The sequence below is a fragment of the Parambassis ranga genome, chromosome 2, assembly GCF_900634625.1.
Source record: "Parambassis ranga chromosome 2, fParRan2.1, whole genome shotgun sequence".
Lineage (NCBI taxonomy): Eukaryota > Metazoa > Chordata > Actinopteri > Ambassidae > Parambassis > Parambassis ranga.
Genome location: NC_041023.1, coordinates 21,930,211 through 21,955,986, shown reverse-complemented (window position 1 = coordinate 21,955,986; position 25,776 = coordinate 21,930,211). Strand labels below are relative to the sequence as shown.

Here is a 25,776-nt window from a genome sequence, read left to right as displayed (position 1 = left end):
ATTCGTGCTGCAGCATATACTGAAGTTAGCATGCTAACCAGCTGGTACCTGCCAACATGACTGGCTAATGTTTTTAGCCTTAGCAGCCAACATAGAGGGCTGAAAGCTCAGTCCTTGCAGCAAGTTTGGACTGTGTGGGTCACCACCTTGGTTGGTTGACAAACCAAAAATTACACTTATTACTTATTACACTGTTTCAGCCATTAGGTTTTGTGTTCTTATACAATATATAAATTGGATTCAGAAACGACTCCTCAGTGGAATTGTAATTAATAACAAATAGATAAAATGATGCTCAAAATAACGCTGGTTTATCATGTTGGCCAGACAAAAAAACATTGACCCATCTCTCCTAATTCCCACTCATAAAAGTATGCCTTTGAATATGAGTGGGAGTAGGTGCAGAGTCCAGCATCGGTCATATGAACACACGCACACACACGCACACAGGCTGTTATCTGGCTCTGCAAATTAGCAGTGCTGTCAGAGTCTCCCTGTCCTGTAGAGTGCAGGAGATTCCTGCATTAACTCAGCATTCCCCACACTGATTCATTCCTTTAAATCTCTCCCCCAGCCCTGTCAGCTCTCCATCCTATCCCTTCACTCCTGATTGGCAGCGAAGGTTGTTGCTGCCGTGTGTGCCCTGGCCGGTGGACGTTGGCTGATAGGGATCGTAGAATTTCCTGCTTGGGCTCCTTCATGCCTTTTAAGGTGCTCTTTTTTCCCCGGAAGGGCACAAGTGTGTGTGTGTGTGTGTGTGAAGCAGTCTGAGGGCAGGACGAGGCAGTGTGTAGTGCAGGTTGGAATCTGAATGTGTGGAGGTTACTTTGAGTCTGATAGCTGCTGCCACAGGAAGCACAAGATTTCACAATAAGAGACAGACAGACAGACACACTCCTCCTCCTCCTCCCTCAAAGGGGAGTCCTAAAACTTCAAAGAGGCAGACAGAGCGCTCTGATGTACAGGGGTCTTCTGAAGCTGCTGTGGCATGCACTTTGACCCCAGGCTGTGAGGAAGAGAAGGCATGAGGAAGAACTACAGCGCCATTCCGCTCATCTATGTGACAGAGGTAGTGTTTGGAAATCTGCTTGTTGTTCTGTGCTTTTGAGCTAGATAAGGGAACCACTTGTTTTTCTTGCATGAATGAACAAACCGCTAAAGTGAAGTCAGATGTAGAGTCACATGTAATCAGCAGTGTGTTGTTGCCCTTGTGAACATGAAATTTATAGTACTCGATCATATGAGCAGCTCTTTGTTTGTGTTGATTCATCACTGAAATGTGCTCTGTCACATTCCAAGACTTTGATTTGCAGCCGTACAGAGAAGCTGGTAAAGACTTCTTGGTATGGTGTGTTCTGATTAGATAACTTCTGATTAGATGATTTTAGCAGCAGGACAGCAGAGAAAAGGGTTTGTGTTGCCCATTACAGCAGTGTAATTAAGTGAGTGTTTGTGAGCAGAGATCATCCAGGAAGTGGCAAGAAAGTCAGACAAGTTCCACCACTTTTCTCTCTGTAAGGTTAGCATGTGGTTAGCTGTTGGAGCTTGAGTAACATCTCTGGAATGTTTATGGCAAGCTATAGATCATGCACACCTCTTAATTTGCAGAGCTTCCTTTTATTTTCCTTTTCTGTCTCATGTTGAATTGATTCTTTCTGCTTCTTGGAAGCTTGAGAAGGAGGATGTTTGTGTCTTTATCTGTCCATCACAAAATGTCCAGTTATTTGCAGTCAGAGCTAAAAGGGAAAGCAGCTAATCCCTCGACAGTGTTAGTGCTTTAGGCTGCCTTTATTGTGCTGATGCATTTTGTTGTGTGCATGCATCCCAGTTTATTCACAAAAAATGCCATAAAAAATTATGTTATGTAACCCTTCCAGCACAATGAGGCTCTTCCTGTCATGCCAACAGCCTTCGTCAGTCCATAAACAAGGAAATTGTTGAGAGGAGAAGTAGCAGGACATTGCTTTTTATCACTCCCCTTGGTGTTCTCATCCTTGTCAAGTTCTCAGTGCTGGAGAAAATTCCAAGTCTCCAATCAGCCTCAATCTGTTTTCACCACTTCTGCACCCTTGATGTGTTGTCAACGGTGTACAAAGCCTCTGAATTACAGACAACCTCCAAATGTTAGCTGTGGTCACTTCCATCTGTTTACCATGGTAACCATCCCAGAGTCTCACACACAGCATTCAAGACCTTGATCTAAGCTTTCATCTCTTCCCTGTTCTCTCTCTCATTAAGCCAGTCTTGTTCTTGTACAACCTGTCCTAGTGTGAACTTAAGTGCTCACACCGGGAGACACGATTCAGAGTGAGGACATTGTGCAGGTTCTCCAGTCTGCAAGTGGGATGATAATAGCACATAACTCTGAGCAGTGAGCACATATGCCAAACATTGCCATACGTGCTTAACGTGGTGGCATTCTTTATGTAATTAGAGTGTCCTCACAGGGAATCAACTGCTGCCTTCATGTTGGAATTTAGTGCTTAATGAGGGTGGTTCTCCACCCTTTTCTAGACAAGAAATTGCAAAGAAGTCCATGGCAGATGGGAAAACTCAAAAATGTGTTTAATGTTAAATAGTTTTAACTTTTTAGTACGCAGTTGTAACAACTTTGACTTTTGTTGGGTCTTTGTACCCCCATACCTCTTCCCATGCCCAGATTAGTTGTTTGGGCGATCCGGATCAAAAGTTGTTCTGTACTTTCTCCATCTCCTTTACATTTCTGACAGACATTTCTGTCTGTATCTCCTGTTCCTGCCTCTCTGAGAACCCTGTCGTTGTATTCCCTCTGTTCCTGGATGCAGGCAGCCTCTCTTTTATCCTCTAGTCTTTGTCTGTGTCAGCCAAAAGCTTTTGCAGGTCCTCAGAAGTTGCCTGATGTCTGTACTGTAATCTTGTGTGTGCCTGCTTGTTAAAGGCTGTGTGCCGTTCAGACTTGTGGTGTATGAAACATATGAAAATATGAAAATATGACTGTCCTGAGTTTCCTGTAAATCTACTTCCTCTTTTGCATCTGTGAGCAAGTGTACATTAAAAAGTGAACCACAGTGGTCTATTTATGATTACAACACCTGCATCTGAGTGTAGCTTCTCCTGCTCCCACTCAGGATTAGGATTATTATTTATTTTGTGCTGTGCTGCACTAAAACCAAATTCATTATTGACTGAACCACTTTTCTCGATTATGTATAAAAACTACATGCCATTTAAATGATGTAAAAGATGCAATAATTACAGAAAATACCAGACATAATGACTTAATGGGAATATTCACATTAATAGCTGAAAGGCCAACGTATGGTGTACTGTCACTGTCACACAATGAAATAAACATCTCATATGTTGATGAAAAAAGCACATTTGATGGTCAGTCCTGGTTCATTATTTTCTTATTGCTCATATTTTCCTGCTGCAGTAATTACTTTCCATTTTTTGCTCCCAGACATTATACAAAGTGTACTCAGCCATCCTGCCACATTGTGGACAAAAACATGAACCCACACTAATCCCACTGCTGCTTCTGAATATTACTCATTCTCTTTGTTCCTGGAAACTATTTGTTGTCATGATATAACTGCGCTGCAGGTAGCTACAAGTACACACATGTTTAGGGGCTGAATGGAAGCATAGCCTCAGGGTAAGGCGAGTCAGTGTTAGGTTTCAGTGAGCTAAGACCCTCAAAGAAAAAGAAAAATTAAAGCATTTAAAAATAAATAAATACCATTAAGACAATTGTCATTGATGAGAGGGAAAGCAACCTATTAAAACTCCTTCACACAAATGTGCAAAAAGTGTACCAGGTGTCCCCCGGGCTCCGCCACACTGATTAGAGCAGAGCTGCATCTGTGTAATTCTCCTAAATGATAATGACCTTCACTGATGAACAAGTGTTTGTTCAATCCTTCTGCAGCCACTGATTCTCTAAGCACACTTCATCCTATAGTCACCGTCTGTCGTTTCTTGCTACCATGTTCAATTTATTGCCATAGCAACAAGAGATGCCAGCAGCCCCTGACTGTGGCTGTTTGGCTCCAGCCCTCTACAGCAAAATGCATTCTTTGAAATGAGTTAAAGTCATAACTCATATGTTACATTCTGGTCACAGAGAAAGGAATGGTGGAATAATAAGTTCAATATTTTCCTCTCAAATGGAACACACCTGTTGCTGTCAGCCATTATTAACTGCATTCTCTGCAGCCCTGTGTGTATGTGTTTATCTTGGATAGAGGTACAGGGAAAGAAAATCAGAGGTATTTTCTTTCTGTGTGAACAGTGTTATGTTAGATTATGTATGATAGGATTTATTCATAATTGACCTGTCTGGTTAAGTCAAAGTTAAACAGAGCAGTGTGTGTCTGTGTGCAGATTGTGCGTGTGTAAAGCTTCATTTACATATAACCGTGTCTTCATCTGTAGCCGGTGACTAACTCTAGTCTCTAAAGGGGAAAAACTGGCTTTGTAGTGTAAACAGAAGTATATTCATTTTTAATTTTCGCAGTGAAGTCAGTAGAATACGCTGCTGGCAGGACGAAACCTCACCGTTATGTGGATTCATTTTTTGCTGGGTTTTTATTCAAGTTTATGGTCATGTTATTGTTATTGTTTATATCATAAAGACCAGAAAGTCGAAGGCATTGTTTCTGTGGTGTAAGTGCTTGTAAAGCATTTTTAGTCCCATTCTTAGTCCTTAAACTGAAAGTTAGTGTCATTATGACATATTTTTACACTTTCCAATGACACTAAGCTAGGTTTAAGTAGGCTAATACAGTTCATGTTTCTCATCTCAAACAAATGTCTCAAGCTATAGAATCGATTTCAAAATCTGTTGTTGTTGAATTAATTAACAAACATGTTTTGTGTTGATTGACCTTCAGTATCAGCTTTAGAAGAGACTTTTATCTCTTATCCTACAGTAGTGGATGTCAGTGTTTTATCTGTTGAGTTATTTGATATTTTGACAGGTGATGATGTCATTGTTTGATCTGCCTCCTTTTATCTCTTGCTCCCGCTCCCACTGACCTCTCTTTAATGTCAGACCTCTGTCTTTCATTTCTCTCTTTACACCTACGTATCACAGCAGTTGTCATTTATGCTTGAAAAAAAACAGTAATTCTTCAGTGAGACCTAAAACTACTCAGAAGAAGACAAAAGGTTTGAAATGTCAGAAGCTGGTGATGGATGTGGGCTGGACAGTGACGTGGGTGTGTTGAGGGTTGACACATAAAAGCGTAACTGCTGCCCCACCACTCCTCCTCCACACACTTTCAAAGCATGACCTCTTAGATATTATTTCTTTCAAGACGGCCTCTGGTGCCCGTGTTCGCTCAGAGAGGCCTCACTGTCCTTTATGAAAGCACACATTCTGATAGTCACATCAGCTCACAGCACAATGTGGCCGCATTGTTTGGATCAGTAGACAGAAGCTTTTTTCTCATCACCATTTCATTAAAAACATGGGAGATGGGAGATGAACCAGCCTGATCTCTGGGAAAAACGCAACAGCAGTGATAGAATTTGAAGGTGATTGAAATAACTGCTTTGAGCTATGTGACGTATTGTGGTCTTTTCTTTTCCTTAAATTAACCAAGTAGTTTATCCTGTAACCAATCGATTGACCAGCGACTGAAAACAAAAATAAAACTACACAGCCTGAATGTGAGAGTAAGTTCCAACCTCATGGATGAAAGTGTAGCTTTAAAGGCACTGTGAACCTCAGGTTCTCCACCAGAGGACCGTGCTGGTCTTTTTTCGTTTACATCTCCTTTTTGGTATTCTGTTGTGCACAAGGAAGTGTTGAGAAACACAATAATGTGAGTAAATTCATAACAGAATAAAAAACAAACAATGTGTTGTTTTTATATAGGTGAGCTACTTGTAGCCCTGTAGCCTGTAGACTGGCATCCTGTCCAGGGTGTACTCTGAGAGGCTCCAGCCCCCATGGCCCTTACAGGATGAATTTAATGGAATGAGCTACTTGTTGTCACATGTGTTAGATGTGCATACTTACAGATCTGCATCAAGGCCCTTTTACATCTTTATTGAGTTTCAGACAGTGTATGATCACAGCTGTAAAATTTCTCTAGGCAAACACCACCTTTCTGAACCTCTTCCTGCAGGCCACTGAAATGCATTTTTCAAGGACAACATGGAAACAGCCAGCAGCTAGTACCTACAAAATGGCAAAAAGACTCTTGCTGTGTGAGTGCAGCATTTTAGAGTTAAAAACCTCAGAATAGATTCAGAAATGCTGAAGCCTTGAACCAAAGTCATTGCTGCCATTTTATCCGTGGTTTCTCTTTCTTTTCCTTTTTTTTTGAGTTAGTAGTAAATCTGAATTTGCTCATTTTATTTCCTGTTGTTTGTTTCTGTTTCAAAACTGCAACCTTTACTTTGGGATATTCCTACTATTATATTACTTCAATCTGATTATTGGACAGTTTCAAGTTTTGTTAGATAAAAAAGGGATTTAAGTATTTGAAATCCCCAAAGTCAGACATTTCAGTGCCACAGATATCAATATAAATAAGCCATTTGTTTTTTAATTATAGAATGTAAACTCTTCCTGTTTTGCTAAAGCCCCCTAAGGACATGACCTCTGTGCTCTCATTAGTAGCTGCAGCCTCATATGTACCAAGCAACGCCTGAGGGAGTAACTCATCTCTAATGTTTCTAATATTTTGAAGAAAATGAAAGCAACACCGGCTGAAAGTCTAACCCTGTTTGCCCTGATGGGTTGGATGATTTATGGCCCAGTTTATTTTACCTCACACAACTAAAGCCCCTGTCTCTGTTCGGCCCATTCACTGGACCATCTGTTTCAACTTGCAAATTTATGCTGCACTGTATCATCAGTGCATTTTTACACCACAACTGTATACAATAGAGCTGCCCCAGAGTTTATGAAGCTGTGTGATTAACCTTGACAGTATTGCATATTTCTTCCAAAGAGCTCAGCTTAAATTTACCACCAGAGCCCCTTAAAACCTGTCAACCTTTTTAAAGTCTCAGCATGCCCATTCAAGTGCCCCATTGATTTAGTTCCCCTGCTAGGTTAGCACAAAAGGCATGGCTGGATAGCAGGGAACCTTAGCCCTCCCTGAAGAAATGCTATTATAGAGAATGAAAAGAGCTTGAAAACCGTTAGGAGGGAGGAGGAGTGAGGCTTCTTCTCTTAATTTGTTTGAAAAAAGGATGTTGCTTGTGAGGCAGAGAGAGGAGGCAAAAATCAGGACAACCAGTGAGATAGCACTTCATGCACACATCTCAAAACAAATGTGTTTACTAAGACTGGTTACACACGATTTTCAGTGTAAATGTCACTGATCACAGTGATCGATTTTCACCTCAGACTCTGAAGTCTACATTTCATACAGGCCTGGTATCATGGCTGACCCTTCTGCTGGATTGTTTGATAACACCATGTCAGTCTGATTACGTCTGCCTGGTGATGTATGTGGATGCCCAGACTGATTAGTCACAGTCCCAGCTGCCAAGCCACAGAAGCAGCCTTCATTGTGCCCTGTATTCCCTTTCTGTTGCACCCTGCATGTGTGAAAGAAGGGATCATCACGTGTTCACTACTTCTTTGATAGCACAAGGTGAATATTTGTGTGTATACTTGCCGTACCAGCCTTGCTGACAAATTGCACACTTTGAGTGATTAACTTATTGGACTGCAAAAGAAGTAGTGTTTGAAGAGCTTGCTGAATTTGAAATGCAAAGTTATAAAGCAATAAATGAAAAAATGAAGATGATGGGAGAGATAAAAGCCAAAAGGTGATAGGGACAGGCTGAGACTCTGCCATCTGAGCGGGAGACAGATCATGAAAGAAAATGTAATTGCTGGCACTGAAGCGTCGACTCGTAAAAGTGAGCCGGGATGATGACAGCTTTAATAAGGAGAGAGTGTGATTTGAGGACACAGAAAGATGAAGAGGGGTGTAGTGAAAGCAGGGGTATGGTTCTTTCTTCTTTTTTTGGACCAGGGTTGTGTAATCCAAAAATACACCATAACTCCAGTTACTTAGCTCTGTGTATGTACAGCTGCCTCCCTGTTCATTCTGAACTGACGTGGAATAAATTAGCAGCTCTCTGTCCTCATCTGGGTCTCGATGTATTCCCAGCTGAAATTATAAACACATTAGAGCGCCTCTGTAACAGTGATATCAGCAAAACATTAGACAGAAGTCATAATTGTGAAATATTCAAATCTTAATGTAATACTTCCCACATAATGTCCCTCTTTCCCGGAGCTTCGAAGGATATGAGGTATCATTTATGTATGTCTTTGTAATGAAGAATGAGATTAATTAAATGTGATCTCCTCTTGGTGTAATCTCATCTTCATAACATTGTTTGAGTTGTGCATCTATCTTATGTGGAACAAAGGAAATGAAGAAGCAGCTTGTGAGCACACAGTCTGATCTCGACAGTTTCCCTTCCTGCCTGAATCGGGGCCAGATTAGGACAGCTGTGTGTCAGTTACTTTGCAATTTCTGGTCTTACTTTCTCTCCCTCGTCCGTCACTTCGTTTCTCACACACATATTGTACGAAGTCAGTGAGGTATGGCAACTGATATCAGCATTGACGTCAATTTTACTGGCATAGAAGTGATGACCATTAACACTGGAGGCGGTTATACAGGCATCAAGTGACAGGCAGTCACCAGTGTAGGACAGTGCAGTAAAAACATGTCAAGCAATTCAAATCTGTGGGAATGAGGATTTGCTGCTTTTTTCTCTTATGCTGCACTTTTGCACAACGTCAGATATACTGGTGGTAGCCATGAATTTATCAGTGTAGTGTGATTTTAAAGATATATTTTTTCTGTTAGTTCCATTATTTGTCGTTAGTTGTCTGTTAGTTTGGTTTTGACTGCCACCACTTCCTGAGAGAAGTATGCAGATATTCCACTGCTGCTAAATGCTACATGTTCTTTTACATGTCTTAAGCCGTCAGGCCTGTAGTGCAGGGAAGGGCAAAGGTGATTTGGTTTAGAAGAGGTGATCAGTGATTTGAGCATTATAAAGGATAAAAGGGAGCTTAAACTTGTATGGAGGTGATACTGTTTCACTTTGAGCTCCCCTTTAGCATTGTGTACAGTCATTGTAAATACTGGTGTATAACATTGCAGGTGCAGAAGTTTGAAAGCCTTAAAATTAACTAACCAATATTTTCTAACTCTAAAGTCAGCCCAGCTCCAAAATCAGTCAAAAACTGGCACAGAAACGGCCAAAAATCCCAGCATGTATGCCCACTTGCAAATAATCAGTCTGGGCTCTAGGGGTTCGAGATGGGCCAGTACCAAAGGATGTAGAACAAACTGCATCTGGACACATTTGGATAGACATACAGTGGGGAAAAAAAGTATTTAGTCAGCCACCAATTGTGCAAGTTCTCCTATTTAAAAAGATGAGAGAGCCCTGTAATTTTCATCACAGGTATACCTCAACTATGAGAGACAAAATGAGAAACAAAAATCCAGAAAATCACATTGTAGGATTTTTAAAGAATTTATTTGCAAATTATGGTGGAAAATAAGTATTTGGTCAATAACAAAATGTCATCTCAATACTTTGTTATATACCCTTTGTTGGCAATGACAGAGGTCAAACGTTTTCTGTAAGTCTTCACAAGGTTTTCACACACTTTTGCTGGTATTTTGGCCCATTCCTCCATGCAGATCTCCTCTAGAGCAGTAATGTTTTGGGGCTGACGCTGGGTAACACGGACTTTCAACTCCCTCCAAAGATTTTCTATGGGGTTGAGATCTGGAGACTGGCTAGGCCACTCCAGGACCTTGAAATGCTTCTTACGAAGCCACTCCTTTGTTGCCCGGGCGGTGTGTTTGGGATCATTGTCATGTTGAAAGACCCAGCCACGTTTCATCTTCAATGCCCTTGCTGATGGAAGGAGGTTTTCACTCAAAATCTCACGATACATGGCCCCATTCATTCTTTCATTTACACGGATCAGTCGTCCAGGTCCCTTTGCAGAAAAACAGCCCCAAAGCATGATGTTTCCACCCCCATGCTTCACAGTAGGTATGGTGTTCTTCGGATGCAACTCAGCATTCTTTCTCCTCCAAACACGACAAGTTGAGTTTTTACCAAAAAGTTCTATTTTGGTTTCATCTGACCATATGACATTCTCCCAATCCTCTTCTGGATCATCCAAATTCTCTCTAGCAAACTTCAAACGGGCCTGGATATGTACTGGTTTAAGCAGGGGGACACGTCTGGCACTGCAGGATTTGAGTCCCTGGCGGCGCAGTGTGTTAATGATGGTAGCTTTTGTTACTTTGGTCCCAGCTCTCCGGAGGTCATTCACTAGGTCCCCCCGTGTGGTTCTGGGATTTTTGCTCACAGTTCTGGTGATCATTTTGACCCCACGGGGTGATATCTTGCGTGGAGCCCCAGATCGAGGGAGATTATCAGTGGTCTTGTATGTCTTCCATTTTCTAATAATTGCTCCCACAGTTGATTTCTTCACACCAAGCTGCTTACCTATTGCAGATTCAGTCTTCCCAGCCTGGTGCAGGTCTACAATTTTGTTTCTGGTGTCCTTTGACAGCTCTTTGGTCTTGGCCATAGTGGAGTTTGGAGTGTGACTGTTTGAGGTTGTGGACAGGTGTCTTTTATACTGATAATGACTCCAAACAGATGCCATTAATACAGGTAACGAGTGGAGGACAGAGGAGCCTCTTAAAGAAAAAGTTACAGGTCTGTGAGAGCCAGAAATCTTGCTTGTTTGTAGGTGACCAAATACTTCTTTTACTGAGGAATTTACCAATTAATTCATTAAAAATCCTACAATGTGATTTTCTACATTTTCTTTTCTTATTTTGTCTCTCATAGTTCAGGTATACATATGATGAAAATTACAGGCCTCTCTCATCTTTTTAAGTGGGAGAACTTGCACAATTGGTAGCTGACTAAATACTTTTTTTCCCCACTGTACAACCAATGAGAGAAACGATTCATGTGACGTAGGCAGAGCGACAACCAGACTAGTATCAGCAAAAGACATCAAAATTATTATGTTATTAGCAATTCTGCTAATATTTTTGAGCAAGGCAAGCAGCAAGTTGACACATCAACCGCAGACCATTTTAGATAAATTGTTGTGATTGGTACAATAGGGTTTGTACCAGGTGGATCTGGCTGTGAAGGGAGAGGGATAAGAGAGTTTCCACAAAGTGAATGGGTATGGCAGTCTAGGCTACTCTTCATAGCTACCAATTAGTTGTGCCCACCAGCTGTAGGACTCCAAAATGTGCTGGGAAACCAAAATAAATGCTGGCTTTGAAGAGAGGCTGTGTGAAGAGTTACCCATATCTAATCATGAAGATATTCAGCGTTAACTAGACTTAGTGTGTTCATAGAAAACACTTGTCGAAAACATACAAGTATAACAACTGCATGTCCGTTCCCACCAGGGCGTAAAATCCCAGCATGATGCACCCCAGATCTGACCCCATAACCAAAGCATTCTGGAGCCTGACAGAATAATCTGACGCCTGTGGACAGGATGTAAACATTCTAGAGAACAGAACCCAGTTAGCCTGACCCACCCTTAAACTAAACATGCCTAAACCAGCGCAGAATCTTACAGTAAACATTCCTCATCGACCCCCTCTTCAGCAAGACATTCAGGAACCCATCAATGTTCTGACATGTTCTTACTCCGCCCGCTCAAGCCTCCTTGCCTCACCTAAAGAATTCCTAGACCTGGCTACAGGGAATGCTGTCGGTGTTCCCGGAAGTCTCTGGTGTTGCGGAGGTCAGGCTGATGTCACTGCTGAGACGGAGACAGGAAGCACAGCAGGAAGTCCATAAAGAACACAAACATCACTGGTAGGGAAGGAGAACAATGGCATCTCTGATTATCAGTCCAGATTGTATGTATACATGCCAATGCTTCATTTCTTAACACAAGCATGAATTGTGATTCATCTAATAACCATAAATTTATGGTTATACATGTTTTTTTGTTTTTTACAATAACTGAATTGCACTTTTTGAAAGTCAAATGTGGTCACATTTAGATGAAGAATTATATGTCAGAGAGCATGTCTGTGTTTTGTTTTTGTGCAGACACACAGTGTAGTTTTGCTGCCTCAACACCCATTAGAGATCTGCTCCTAATGGTATTTACAAAGCTGTTTTCAGCTGAACCAAATCAATGCAAAAGTACAAAAAGAGAACCAATTTGGACCTAATTAAATGTTACAATGAGATGCGATCCCTCTTTCACACACACACGTATGGAGTTTACACATCAATGCACATGAGGGGGAAATGGACTGGAAGTGTATGAGGTTATTAGGATTGATTAGGACTGAGAGATTTGCTGTGGTTCTACCACAAAGCTGTGCAACGATCGCTCTAAAATGTACAGAGGAATAATATGATTGGCTCAGATCAGATTCCAGTTTCAATATGGAAGCTCATCCCCCACAGGCAGCTTCAGTGCCAGGTGCGGTGCTCTGCCCCTCAGGCCGAATCACCGGGCCTCGGGGCATCCAACCTGTCAGCACACACACTTGTCACAATGATTAACAGGCAGCTGACTCACCCGCTGTCCTCATAAAGCGGGCCTCAGGTCTGTTTGTGTGAGAGAGAGGGAGGAACGAGAAAAAGGTTGATGGAACAGTCAGACACAGTGAATGTAGTGGCGTGTTTTTCAAATGATGGCAGAGCAGACCTGTGATGGCAGGATGAATTCTTAATGTACACTTGGCTAGTAAACAGCAACAGGCTCAGATCAGATGACAAGGCCACTAACCATACTAATTAGTTTCTTTATCGGTGGGGTCAGAGTAGAGCTTCTGCATCTTAAATCATTCATGACTTAATCCCCAGACCTTTGTGGGGTAATTCATCCTTTCACTGGAGATAATGGCTGGTGTCCTGCCTACCTTTTGTATCATCTAATTATTTAGGCGATGATGTATGTAAGCTAGGTGAAAACATAAGCTCTTAGAAAACATTTTTCAGACGGCAAATGTACAAAGAATAGCTACCACATGTTAAAATGAACCTATATTAATTGTGTCTTGTTGGGTTTCTTGTCTCTAATATTCTTTTTTTTATACTGTCAAGGAATGTTCATTTAAAAATATATCATATGGCAGTAAAAGAGCAACACTTACTGCAACAAGAACAATGAAGGAACAGAGATGTAGTTGCCAGCAGAGATGCTATCCAAGAGTGTAAAATCCACACGGCAACTGGACTCATAGCATTGTTTTTCAGAAATTTCACCCCTCCTCCAAATGGCTTCGTCAGTTCTGCTGCTGCTGCTGCTGTGGTGCAGTCTCAACACTCAGAATCAGAATTAGAAATACTTTATTAATCCCAGGGGGGAAATTGTTTAGTGTGTGTTTCGGGGGAATCTTTAGAAAAACTGTGCTATCAGTCCAGTTGCATTCATTTGAAACTTCTGGATGAATGAGAGTTCACAGACACTGCAGAGAAACTCTAACCTCCAACTTTCAAGCAAATTCTCCCAGCTCCTCTTAAGGGATTATCCCAAGTCATCACAGAGATATAGTCCCTCCAGCAAGTCCTCACCTGGTCCTGTCGCCTCCAGCCTCAGCATGCAAAAGTTAGTTGCACAGCAGTTGACCTGTTTTAAACTTTAATGGAGATGAAGTGAGCTTCTTGCAGATTGCTTGCAGGTCAATGACCAATGAGAGAGTTAATTTATCAGTCAGAGGGTCATTTAGAGGACATTTTTCAATGCTGCCTGCTTATCTTGTTGTTTACTTTTACTTCCATGCTTGAATGTTCACAGCTCATTTCATTCGGCTGACCGAGAGCTCCACAGGCTCAGTTATGAATTAATTAATGAGGGTGTATTTGATATGCCCCGCAGCCCCTCCCTCTGTACGCAGCGGTGGGCGGGGCGTAGCCACACATTGTGCTTCTCTTGGCTCGCGGGGGTTAGGAGGATTACGGCGGCGGGCTGGCTGGCACTGGGAACGGGGGATCCACATCAGTGCCGCCGTCGGTTGGGTTTCCAGCAGCGGCAGCAGCAAGCGGTGGAGCCGTGATGGCATGTGCTGCACCGGGGATACTTTCACTGTTGAAGGGAACGAACCGGGAGATCCAGTCTGAGTGCACAGATTATGTGCGGAGCTAGCTGCGCTGCTGCTGCCGTGAAAAGTTTATCAGAAGTAGGGATACACGTCTCTCAGCGGCGCTAATATGGTAAATATGCACTTTCTATTACTGAGAAGTTTGAACAGCAATAACTCTGTTTACATGCTGAAGACAACGACTTTGCACGTTGGGTTATTCCATACATTTTGTTTACGTCCTGCTGCTGTTAGCTTGGTGTAAATGTTTAGTAGCACTGACACATAAACGTCCTTTAAAGCTAGCTTAAACGTCGAGTTTGTGTCTTTGGAAGATGAGTTACCTTTAGCCCCGTGTTGTTAAAACAGCTGTCACTCCTCTTTCTGCCGACCAGTCCCGACACGTTTGTTTTGTTGCGCCACACTTCATTTAGGAAATCTCAAAATGTATCTTAGCCTGGTGGAAAATGTGTTAACGGCTACAATGGAGGATGTTTACATCAGATGTGGATCTTCACATCTTTCGGTGCTGTTATGATGAAGTTACCACACTTAACCCTTAAATTTAACATTTGTCTCCGTCTCATTCTCCTCACCGTTCATACACCGTGTATCATACAGGAGGCAGGTTTTGTCACGGAGTTTGGTGCAGCTCAACTGACCTCTTGGCACAGTGATTTGTGTCTTTTTGACACATTTACTATGTTGACCCTTCATCATGAGACATCCTGTGGACTGTTTGCAAAGCAGCACTGTATATGCACCTGCAGGTGAAGACGATGGTGGAGCAGGTTTATCCAGTCTGCCAGGAGGTGTATGCATGGATTTCAATCTTGACATGGATATCAAGTGATAGTAGTAGTGTTGAGATATGTTGTGTTTTGGTGGGAAACGTCCATACAGTCTGTGCCTTCCTCTGACATGTTGTATCACTGACACACATGCATTGATGACCTGCTTATGTCATCATTTATGTCTGAATAACATTGTTGTGACCTGGTTTATGAAGAACACGACTTTGAATTACATGACAGCAGAGGAGGGGTTCCTTGAATTTTACAGGTGCCAAGTCAGCTCCGCTTTAAAGGCCAAATAAAACTGCTTTGAGATTACATTTTTCCTCTCTTCTCCTAATTTGCATATAATTGTTAAAAGAGCCACAATCCTTTGAGAGATGGGAACAGCGTTTTCTGCCAGCTGACACCCACATACACAACTGTGCAGCATTTCTCTGTGGCACAGCTTCCCGCTGCCTGCCAAGCAGCGCATCAGTACACCCAGGTACAGAGATAACACGCAGAGGCATTTTTCAGCTTCATGACAGTTTTTATGAGCTGTTCAGAGACTGCAGGCAGACCATCCCATCCTCTCTTATTAACCTTTATTTGACACTCAGGGGATACTTGTGGTCGACAGAGCATCTTTTTCAGCGATGGCTCACATTTCACACCTGGGAGCAGCTCAGGCAAGACATGTGCCTTGCCCATGGGCGCCTCAGCAAGATTTCTCAGTAGTTGTTGACTTTCCTCCAGCACATTGTTTAGAGAGTGTGTGTGGGAGAGGGGTTAGGAGGAGCAGAATCGATAGCCCTGAGTTGGGAGAAACAGTGAAGTGTGACTGTGTTTGCTGGGTAATCAAGATTGGTCAAAGGAGGTGTCACAGAAATGGAAAAAATCTCAAATTTACTGATTTGTTTCTTGAAAAATACACAAAATATAAACATATTATTGACAAAGAAAATATAATTACTGTTATCTGTCAATTAACTTCACATAAAATGTGCAGATAAGATTAAATCAATGAAGCTGGGGATGCACTCTCACTAAGGATGTTTTTATTGATTCATTCATCACTTTTGTTCAGATACAACTGTGAGAAAATCTGTCGAAAAAAGTCATCACAGTTAATTTAAACAGCGCCTCATTAATTAACTTAATGCTGTGTGTGTGTTAATGGCGCAGTGACTCATCGGGCCTTTTCAAATCTGCTTCGCTTGAATCAGTCATTGTCTCCGTCGGTTTGGGTGACCGGTGCTCATATGTAAATGCAGACCTTTTACAGGAAGTAGTCTTGGAGTGACCACAGATGAAATCTTTTTTAGATGTTGGTTTGTTCAGCCAGGTAGGCTTTTCTTTAGTTGACTTAATTTATCATAATATCAATATGGAGGATTCCCACAGCTGTGTTTACATTACTGCAACAGTATGATTAATGCAACGAGTAGCTTTTTCTCTTGCTATGATTTGATCACTTTCAGTTGCAAAGATTTGGTTTCACTGTACGCTGGACCAGTGTGTGTGTGTGTGTTTGATCCAGAGGAAAGGGATGGGGTGTGTTTCCTTATCTGCGCTCCTGACAGTATTCCCTCTGGGTAGCACTGTGTTTGTGAGACTTTTCTTCTCAGCAAAGAGGTGATTGTCTTTCTCAAGGTCTGATTCCACTTTTTTTGGCACAGGCACAAAAGGAATTTATTCATAACTTAGAAATGTGTCTGGCATCAGTCACATCAAGTTTGTTGATGGATTTAGCCTGTTCTGGCTGAGTAATGCTGCATGCAGAGGGTTTGGTACACCTCATTCCTCTTTCAGTCACAGTTGTGTCCGAGTTTATTGACATTTATGTTAAACTGTTTTAAAGTTAGAGCAGAACACTGATTGACAAAAGCACAGCACATACAGATTGCACCCATTAGTGATTAATGTGAGCAATAATGGTCGATTAAGCCTGATAGTTCCCTTAAAGGCAGGGTAGGAGATCTGAAAACTCAGTGAGAGTCGGCCAGATTTTGAAAGTAAACACACGCCCCTTTCTCTCGGAGCTCACCCCGAAGCCAAATCACATGGACGCGCATTACCTGAAGATGAGCGGTCTGTGACTTCCGCCATCATGCACGTACCTCTCTGGTGCACGCAGAGCAGGAAAAGAGCAGCCAATCAGCCAACTCTCCGCGCAGGGGTGCCTCGTAGGATTGGCTAATGTTTTTAGTGTTTTATAGCTTCCACAGATGTTTAATATTCTTCGTTTTAAAGCTAAACTGCCGAACTAATCGGTTGCTATCTGATTGTAAAGAGAAGTTACACTAATTTAACAAAAAGTGCATCAGAATGAAATCTCCTACCCTACCTTTAACAAACAGTCAGAAAATTCATCTGAGATTAAGCATTTATTTATCAAGTAATAGTAGCTTTCTCTACTTCAGTCTTCTGAATGGTTTGTTACCTTTGTTTTATGTTGTGATGTCTCTAAGTGACTATTAGATAAATCAGCAATCACCCACTGTGACAATAACAATTGCAGCTCTGGGGTTTTAGCTTTGTAACCGCCGGCAAACACAGCGACAACAGAAGAAAAGAAGGGACTATATTTAGCTCCTAGAAATCCTTCAGGTAGCTGAGAGCAAGGAGCTAGATGAATCTAAGAAGAAAAAGTGTCTCACTTGTTGGTTGATATTAAACTGTAAAAACGAAGCTTCTGTGAAAGGTAGGTGCTGAAACATCTGCATGGCCGACCTTTAAAAGGTAAATGTCAGATGGGATCAAAAGGATAATCAAATAATATTTTCAGTCATTTTGAAGCTGAAAAAGCTGAGAGAGTGAGATTTGTATTTGCCCTATTTACTTGAATGTTAGTCTGCAAAAACACAAGATTTATGGGACAGTTTGTTTTCTCAGTTTCTCAACATTTTATAGGCAGTCATTATTTTGTTGCTGCATTTAATTATGTAATCATTTTTCTAAACAGAATTACAAAACATTACCTAGTTCCTGCCTCTTGGCTGTGAGCTTTTCTTGATAAAATGTCTTTATAAACCACCTTTTCTTTGGATTTTTGACTCCTTGTTGATCAACAGGCAGTCTGAATAACCTTAAAAGAGAAAACCATACAAACATTTCTTTTAAACATAATCATAATCCTTCATGAAAAGACACAATAGATTGATAAAAATAGAGCTTAAAAGTTGTATAATTTGTTCTGACCTGAAGGTTTTATGGATTTAACATTTAATCAACCTCAGCAGTTGATTAAATGTAACACGTTGGGTCAGAGGTTGTTTTTTTTCTGCTGCTCCTTTTTCCAGTTTTGTGTAGCAGGTCTAGTTTTATGGCCAACACACACACACACGTACACACCAGCCCCCATCAGCACCACAAATCACTGTGGTGGCTGTGGCCATTGTTCAGCCATTGAGAGAGAAGAAAATGGGAGGAGTGGACGTTGTTGAATGGGCGCTGACTGATGGTCTTCGCCTTCATTGGTGATTACGGCGAGGTGCAAGCCCGGCTCTACTCAATCGCGTCTGTTGTCAGGGCAACCACTGGAATCTGTTTAACTCTCCCTGCCATATCCTGGAATAAAGGACTCCTAAACTCATTAAGATGAGGGGGCACGCGAGCAAGAGAGGAAGAGCAACGCAACAACAGAGGCGATCTGTGAAATGTAAATTATTGAGACATTTCACATGTAGGTACACAGGTTTAACTGTGTGTGTTTCTCATAGTGCTTTTGGATTAGGGATTGAGTGAACTAAGCTGACAGTGAATAGACACACACCAGCAGTGATGCCGGGTGTGTGAGTAACATGGTGCGGATTAACTAACACACAGATTCTGTACCCATCAAAGAGATCCTGTGTAGAGCTCGCACACACACACTCTGCCTTTCTTCCCCCTTAGTCACATCATATAAAGCTGATTCACTGCCAATTTTCACACTCAGTGCGCACATTTATAGCTAGCTACATTAATTTGTGCAGCGCTTTCCGCATTTTCCAGATACTCTAAATCACCAGCACAGTTCCAGCATCATTAGTGCAGACAGACAGCTATAATGACACTTAATTCAGAAACACTGCTAATATTTACAACTGACTGAGGCACATCCCTGTTTTTATGAATGAGAAATTGAATATGTGGAGAGTTTGCAGCTCTGGGAAGTTGTGATGGCTGTTAATCAATAGAAAATTTGATTCTAAAAAATGGTCCTGCATTGTCATACTGTTTTTACTCAGCTGCTATGCAGTATTTGGTGGCAAATTAATATGTAGAGGCTTGGTAATTTAGCTTAGGTTTCTAATATTTGCAGCTTCTGGTTTCTTACATACATTAAATTAGTTGCAATGTCTATGTATATATTAGAAAATGTCCATTATTACTGTTCATATTGTTTTTGTGACCAGTACGTGCAAAACCAAAGATATTTAGAGATGCACACATATCCCTATTGTTAACATTAGCCTGAGAACAAGTTATGTAAAAGTAATTAGTCATTTATAAAAAAAAAAAAAAAACAGTTGTTGTCTTTGGACTAATTGAGTAATCATTTTTATATTCCACATTTTATTTAATAGACCGTAATTGGCTTTGGTTCATCACAACAAAAGAGCAGCACACGAGCAAGAACCCACGGTGCAGGTTTTTTTTCCAGTGTCAGAACAGCAGTTCAGATCCTCTTCAAACTTGTTAAATGGCAATGTATCAAACAGCAGAGCATGACTATGACACCAGCCACATCAAAACACTCTGCAGGACACAATCAACGTGAAGCACACCTGGGATTTGTGCAACGCCGCCATGCCTTATGAAAAGTGCACCCTGGTGGAACTATGCCATTCTTTGCTCTTTGCAGATGAGCACAAGTGAGCAATGATGAATAGGTCTTCTTCACAACAACACAGCAATGCCCTGAACACACATGGATTGATCCAACAAAGCATTAATTATTAAAACACACTGTGCTGTAGCCTCTGTGGAAGACGTGCTCTGTATTGTACTGTATGTGGATATTTCAGTGCAGTCCCATTAAAGAGCTCCCACCCCACACACCTGCTGCCAGTCACTGTTGTGTAATTCAAACTGTTTTAAACTCATTCAGACTGTGTGCAGAGTGCAGACACATTTCAGAGCTACTATGCATGGTGAGTTGTACTGCCATAGCTCTGGGTTGTACTTATACCAACATATAAGTGTGCTCTGCTCTTGTAAGTACACTAGTGCGCCACTGTGTGTGTGTGTGTGTTTTTTTAGATGCTGAACAGTGTGATGTTCTGAATCAAGCATCCAGAAATGGAACGTCTCTCTGCAGAGGTGTTGAGTAGAGAAGCTGAACTAGTTCCTTGTTACATCTAAATGCACTATACAGTGTGTGTGTGCAATTTTAAATGTTGGTATGCAGTTTTACTATCTTTCAGTTTACACCTCAAAAAGATATTCCAGCTCAATGTGACATATTTGGAATCACTGATTTCATGGCAGCTGTGCTGGTTCTTTTTGGAGCTTTCTGCTCTTGCAGTTAAATTAAGAATTAAGAATACCTTTATTCCCACAATGCAACAGCAGATACAGACAAGCAAAAGCAAAAGATAAGCAAAAGATAAGTTAGAAAATATATATACATGATAAAATAAACTACCAATAAAATATAGAATAGAATAGAATCCAACAAGAAACAGTATATTAACAGTTATTTCACAGGTGAGTGGAGGTAGAAGTGGTCTGTAAAAAAAACTGTACATAGTGCATCAAAAATTAAATAAATAATTTGTCTTATCTCACGTTTACCTTTTTTCCTACTAAAGCAGTCTTAAAGCAGTTTTGAACATACAGTGGTCGCACTGAACTACAGAGTGGCATGAAAAAATAATTAGCCTGACTGTGCGTCAGAGGCTAAAATGAATAGAGCGGCCAGAGCACAGATGGCTCCTTTGCCTCTTTCACAATTCACATTGCCACTCATTTTCTAGCTTTTGGTTCATTTTATGTGTTGGTGTTTCTGTTAGTTTCTCTAATGAATAAAGTAGAGTGATGCTGGTTGCACAGATGTAGCTTGTTGGCTCTCCTGTTAATCCTGCTAATAGTCACTTACTATCTTTATGATAGTATAGGATATGCATGTGATGCGAGAAGAGGTGAGATCGGCTCTATAAAATAAAAACAGTTCTTACAATATTTCTTCTTTTGTCTGGCAGATGGCTGATCAGATTTTCAGTGTGTACACTGTGTGTACATAGTGCAACCTTTGGTCTGTTTCTAGAGTAATCCCATAATAATAGCATTATGACTGATGTTATTGTAACATATATTGTAAACATAGTGGAGAAGCAGGACCGCTTCTGCAACCTGTACATTATGATTAAAGAGGCAAATGTTCCCTAAAGGCCATGATCTAAACTCTGACCTTAACTTGTGAATGCTCTCTTTTGAAGCAATCCGATTCCGATGGTCCCCCTGTGGAGTTCAAACACTGACCTTAGCTTGTTTTAGCAGGCAGGGTTTTCTCTGCCTCCCCCTCTCTCCATCCAGTCTTCTGCGCCACTTTCTATCACCATCATTTCCTCGTTTATGGCCTTTAAATCCCTTTTTTACTATTTCTGTCTTTTTCTCAAGATTACAACCTCACACATCTGTAGGCTCACCCAGTTCTCTCCTCTGCTGAACACTTTAGGCCAGAGTTTGAATGGGAGCAAGGGCTGCTGGGTAATCTTTCCTCTGGATAGCAGAGATTAAAATCTCAGATTACAAGAGGAGAGGAGAGAGAAGAGGGGGATTACACCTTTTTGTTTTTAGCTCCAAACTGTATGTGGGAGTGTAAAGCAGGTCATATACAAACCACCACATGGCTCAGAGCCTTTCTCAGATTGTGTAGCACATCTTGCTTTATATGTCTGTATGTTGTCGTTGCTGGGTATGGTATGTTGTTGAGCTCCAGTGATTGTAAATGGATTGCCAGCGGTTTATTGATTTTTAGTTCAACATCCATCCACAACTCTCCCTTTCTCACTGAATGGTGTGATTTATTGATTTGCTGCGTTTCCTACTTTCTCCCCCGTGTTGTTAGCAGACCAGAGAAGTGGGCTAAATAACCTCACAACCCTGCTCTTTTCTTTGACTGAAGATAAACAAGGGCTTTTTGTAGTGCTACAAAAAGTTTATTTAGCCACACACTGCTGAGTTTAAATGATCTGTTAAAGTCCTGAATCATGTGCGAGCATGTAATCATCCAATGACATTGGCATCATTTACTTACTGTAGAGACATTAGTTTAATTACTATAAATACATCAGGCCAGATTACTAAAAAGATTGGCAGCAACACACTGTTGTGCAGCATCTGGTCTGATGCATAGACAGTTTAATGTTTGTGTTTTTAAAATGCACAGTTTGCAGGAAAGTCTCTTGTTGACGCCTCCTCAACCTCCTCTCGCTGCAGCAGAGGAGTGCTGAGAGTGGAGACAACTGCACACATCCTCTGTTTGTCAGGAAGCAAAGAAGTTTTTACACTATGCGATTTGAATGTTTACGATCAGATAATAGAATGCAATGCACACTGTTTTTTGACAGTACAGCTCTGGAGGTGGAAAGGTAATTTTGAAGTTTGTATTCTAATGCTAACACGCATGCTAACAATCTCAACAATATTTAAAGCCTCAGCTGTTCTTGATGTTCAGTCTGTGACAGACCTTCCCTGATATCACACATATGTTTTCAAACAAGTGGTTTGAAGCTCAGTTTGGAAGAACCTCATATGTTCTATTACAGCATACAGTCAGCCTTGACCTGTAGTCCACTGCCATCATTCCCCTGGGAGCCTGTAAACTGATCTCAGTTTAAAGGGGAATAAATGAGGAGAGGATGCAAGCAGGATGTCTCAGTCTGACTCAGTCACCCTCATCTCTCCATCTGTGGATTGTTAATGAGGCTCTGGGGGCTTTTCCTGGGCCATGCCACTTCCACACACTGTGACACTTTCTGTATGGACATCTGAGCCTGAAAAACCTCACAGCACTGCTACACGCAGGCTTCATCACTACACACACACTGCTCGAAGAGCTGTCTGAAGTCTGAACTTCACAAAATTCACAAAGTTTCAACTTTTCAATACTGCACCTGTTTACCTTTTACATTTCTCTGACACAGTCTGTCACATCAAAACAGCTTTTCACAGCTTCACAAAGCAAAGAGAGATCCTCATGTCTCATTACCTTGTCACAAAATGCCCTGTTATTGTAATGAATGTTTAAAAACCTAATGTGACTACCATTAACACTCATAGCTGTCAATGTGTCAATCATATGTCCTGTCACACATCCTAAATCATGAGCTAAAATAATCAGAAATGCTTTCCTATGATTCCTTTTTGTCTTCATCACAGTCTCACTGATTTTTTTTTGTATCTCTGATTGGTCAAGTGTATCAGTTTTTCAGTACAGAACTAGCCACGTGGCAGCATGACAGCTGATTGAAGTGCTACTGAATCAAATAAAGTGGTGAATTAAATGTGAAACTGAGAAGAGCGATGATTCGGAGGAAGCACTGCAGTGCTTGAAATGACACTTTCAGTGAGTTACAGGGAAACCGAGCATTCGTAAATAATTTCAGTCTGAAAATGTGCTATCAAACAGATTGCAGCATAGTCTGACATCATCTTCTGGACGCTGGCATTGTGTGTGTGTGTCTGGGATAATTGGACTCTGCATATGTAGACATGTCCTGTTCTGCCCGCCACGAGTTCAGTATGTGTGTGGGTGTGTGCACGTGACCTGTTAAGACTTGAAGTCAGTTTTGAGTCAATGCAGTAATGAGGCACAAAGTTTGCTTCTCCTCTGCCCCACCTTAAGGCTAGCCTCATCAGTGTGTGTGTTTAAGGCCGAACAAAGGTTAAAGTTATGCAGACTAAGTGAAGGGTGAATCATTACCGAGGTCTTTAAGTTATATGAATGAAAATCCAGTAGCGCTTTCAGGATTTTGTGGCAATCCATCCAGTACTTGATGGGATGTGTCAGTCTGCACTGCCCTTATCTCTAGAGCCACGCTGTCAGTGTAGATAAAAATAATTCATAGGTTACCTGTCAATGAAAATAATCATCCGCTCAAGCTTCAACATATAACAAAAATCAGCATGGAAAGCATAATAGTTAAGGTGGGGATGCAACTTGAGTGTTGGTTAATGATTTGCATTATTATTCTATATTCAAAGTGAGCGATTAGGGGGTAGAGATGAAGCTTGTATGTAAAAAAAAAAAAAAAAAAAAAAGCAGGCAGGCCAGCACTCCTACTAAGCCTGCTGTGAGCAGGAACCTTGCCATGGGGAGAAATCGGCCTGGCACAAACACACAGGAAATTGCCAGGGGAAACCTTTTTCTTTTGTTGCTCCCTGTGCAGAGTTAGAAGCTATTCCTGCCTCTGATCCATCAATTTATTTTCCACTAACAGGAGCCAGAGGTAGAGAGAACAACTCTGAAACAAGAAAATGGTAAACACAGCGTCCCTCGTGAATGATGTAACCCGCCCCATCAGCTAATCACTTACTGTAGAAACACCGGCATGGAGAGGCGAGACAGCATTTTGTCAAAAAACAATCAGCAGCTGTCTGCAGGTGATGAATGAACACATCAATCCTGAACACTAATCCATCAGCTCAAGGCTGTTTACAGGAAATGTCAACCTCTGCTACTTAAGTAATAAACATAATAAATCCTGCTAGTTAGTGTGAGTACAGCAATGACGTGCTCTTTAAACATTATACTCCAAATCACAGGGATGTAATGATAAACATTTAGTTATTTATAACAAAATGTTTTAGTAAATTTGTCCATGATAACAACTGTGAGTGTAATGTGAGGATTTGTGCTGTTTTCCCCTTTGAAAAAGAGAAAATTGAACTTCCTCTGATTCTAAATTGTATGCCCCGGGCTCATCATCTTCTGATAAAACATCACAAATAAATAAACATGCAAAAGTAAACAAATGAGTTTCTTTCCTGTTAATTTAAAAAAAATGAGATTTAAAGGAATTTGGCTCACAGGATTTTCAATATTCATGTCTGTTACAAATGAGTGCCTAAACCAGTAAATATAACAGATTAGACGACATTAGTCATCTATTAGTCGGCTCTAACCCAGCATGGGGGCCAAACACTGTTTGAGCTAGCACAGTACATTAATGCTGTCTGATTTAAACTGGTGTGTGTCTGAGTGCTGTGGAGGAAATAATGGGATTGGCAGAATTCAGATCAAGAGATTTAGTAGGCGGTGTTAGGTCTGAAGCCAATCCCAGGCAGCCGCCTCACACTAACGACATGATGAAGTCATGTAATTAACTGTCATACATGGATAGAGGTTGAGATCCATGCAGTGATGTTTAGGATTCGAAGCAAGTCCTAACGTCCCGTATGTGAATACAACCAACGGCACAGCTGCATGGTTACTGTGGCAATGATCCTCATATACGGATGGTACATCAGTGGGACCATAAACTCACCAACTGTGAAATAACATGCTGGATGCTAATTAATTTGATTGCTGCAAAGCAACAAACAGCATCTAACATAGAATGCTGTGCCTCATTTTAAATCATTTTGTTTGTATGCTTACAAGTAATGTTTGTATGTGAAATTCAACAGGAGCGTGTTGTTTCACACAAATGATGTGCAGTCACCGAGCAACAATAGCAACATTTGACAGAATGCCAAGCTAAAGCTAGCTGCTTTGTCTTTTGTTGTACCAAAACATTTCATCATCAACGTGGCCATGTTGGCGACCACTGAGGAAAAGTCCATCGTTTCACACTCAACCATCCAAACACTCCAAACTGCCAAAACAGCAGGCATATGGCTTTGGTTCAACGTGCTAGCAATTAGCACTAAATGTACAAAAGCAAAAGAGGCTGATGAAAAATGATTTTTATTTTTTTAGATAGCAC

General features: G+C 41.2%; 1 protein-coding gene across 2 annotated transcripts in view; it reads left to right on the top strand.

The window, feature by feature from the left end:
• Positions 1–784: 784 nt before the first annotated feature.
• LOC114431853 (transmembrane and coiled-coil domain protein 3-like) overlaps positions 785–25,776 on the top strand; it is a 33,436-nt gene continuing 8,444 nt past the window's right edge. Inside the window, exon 1 of one of the 2 annotated variants that reach the window (XM_028399509.1) lies at positions 785–1,069. In XM_028399509.1, coding sequence (XP_028255310.1) covers positions 1,025–1,069 — 45 coding nt within the window. In that variant the 5' untranslated portion in view covers positions 785–1,024. Of the gene's footprint in view, positions 1,070–13,947; positions 14,215–25,776 lie in introns of those variants that run through there. The other variant, XM_028399510.1, reaches the window with a different exon arrangement.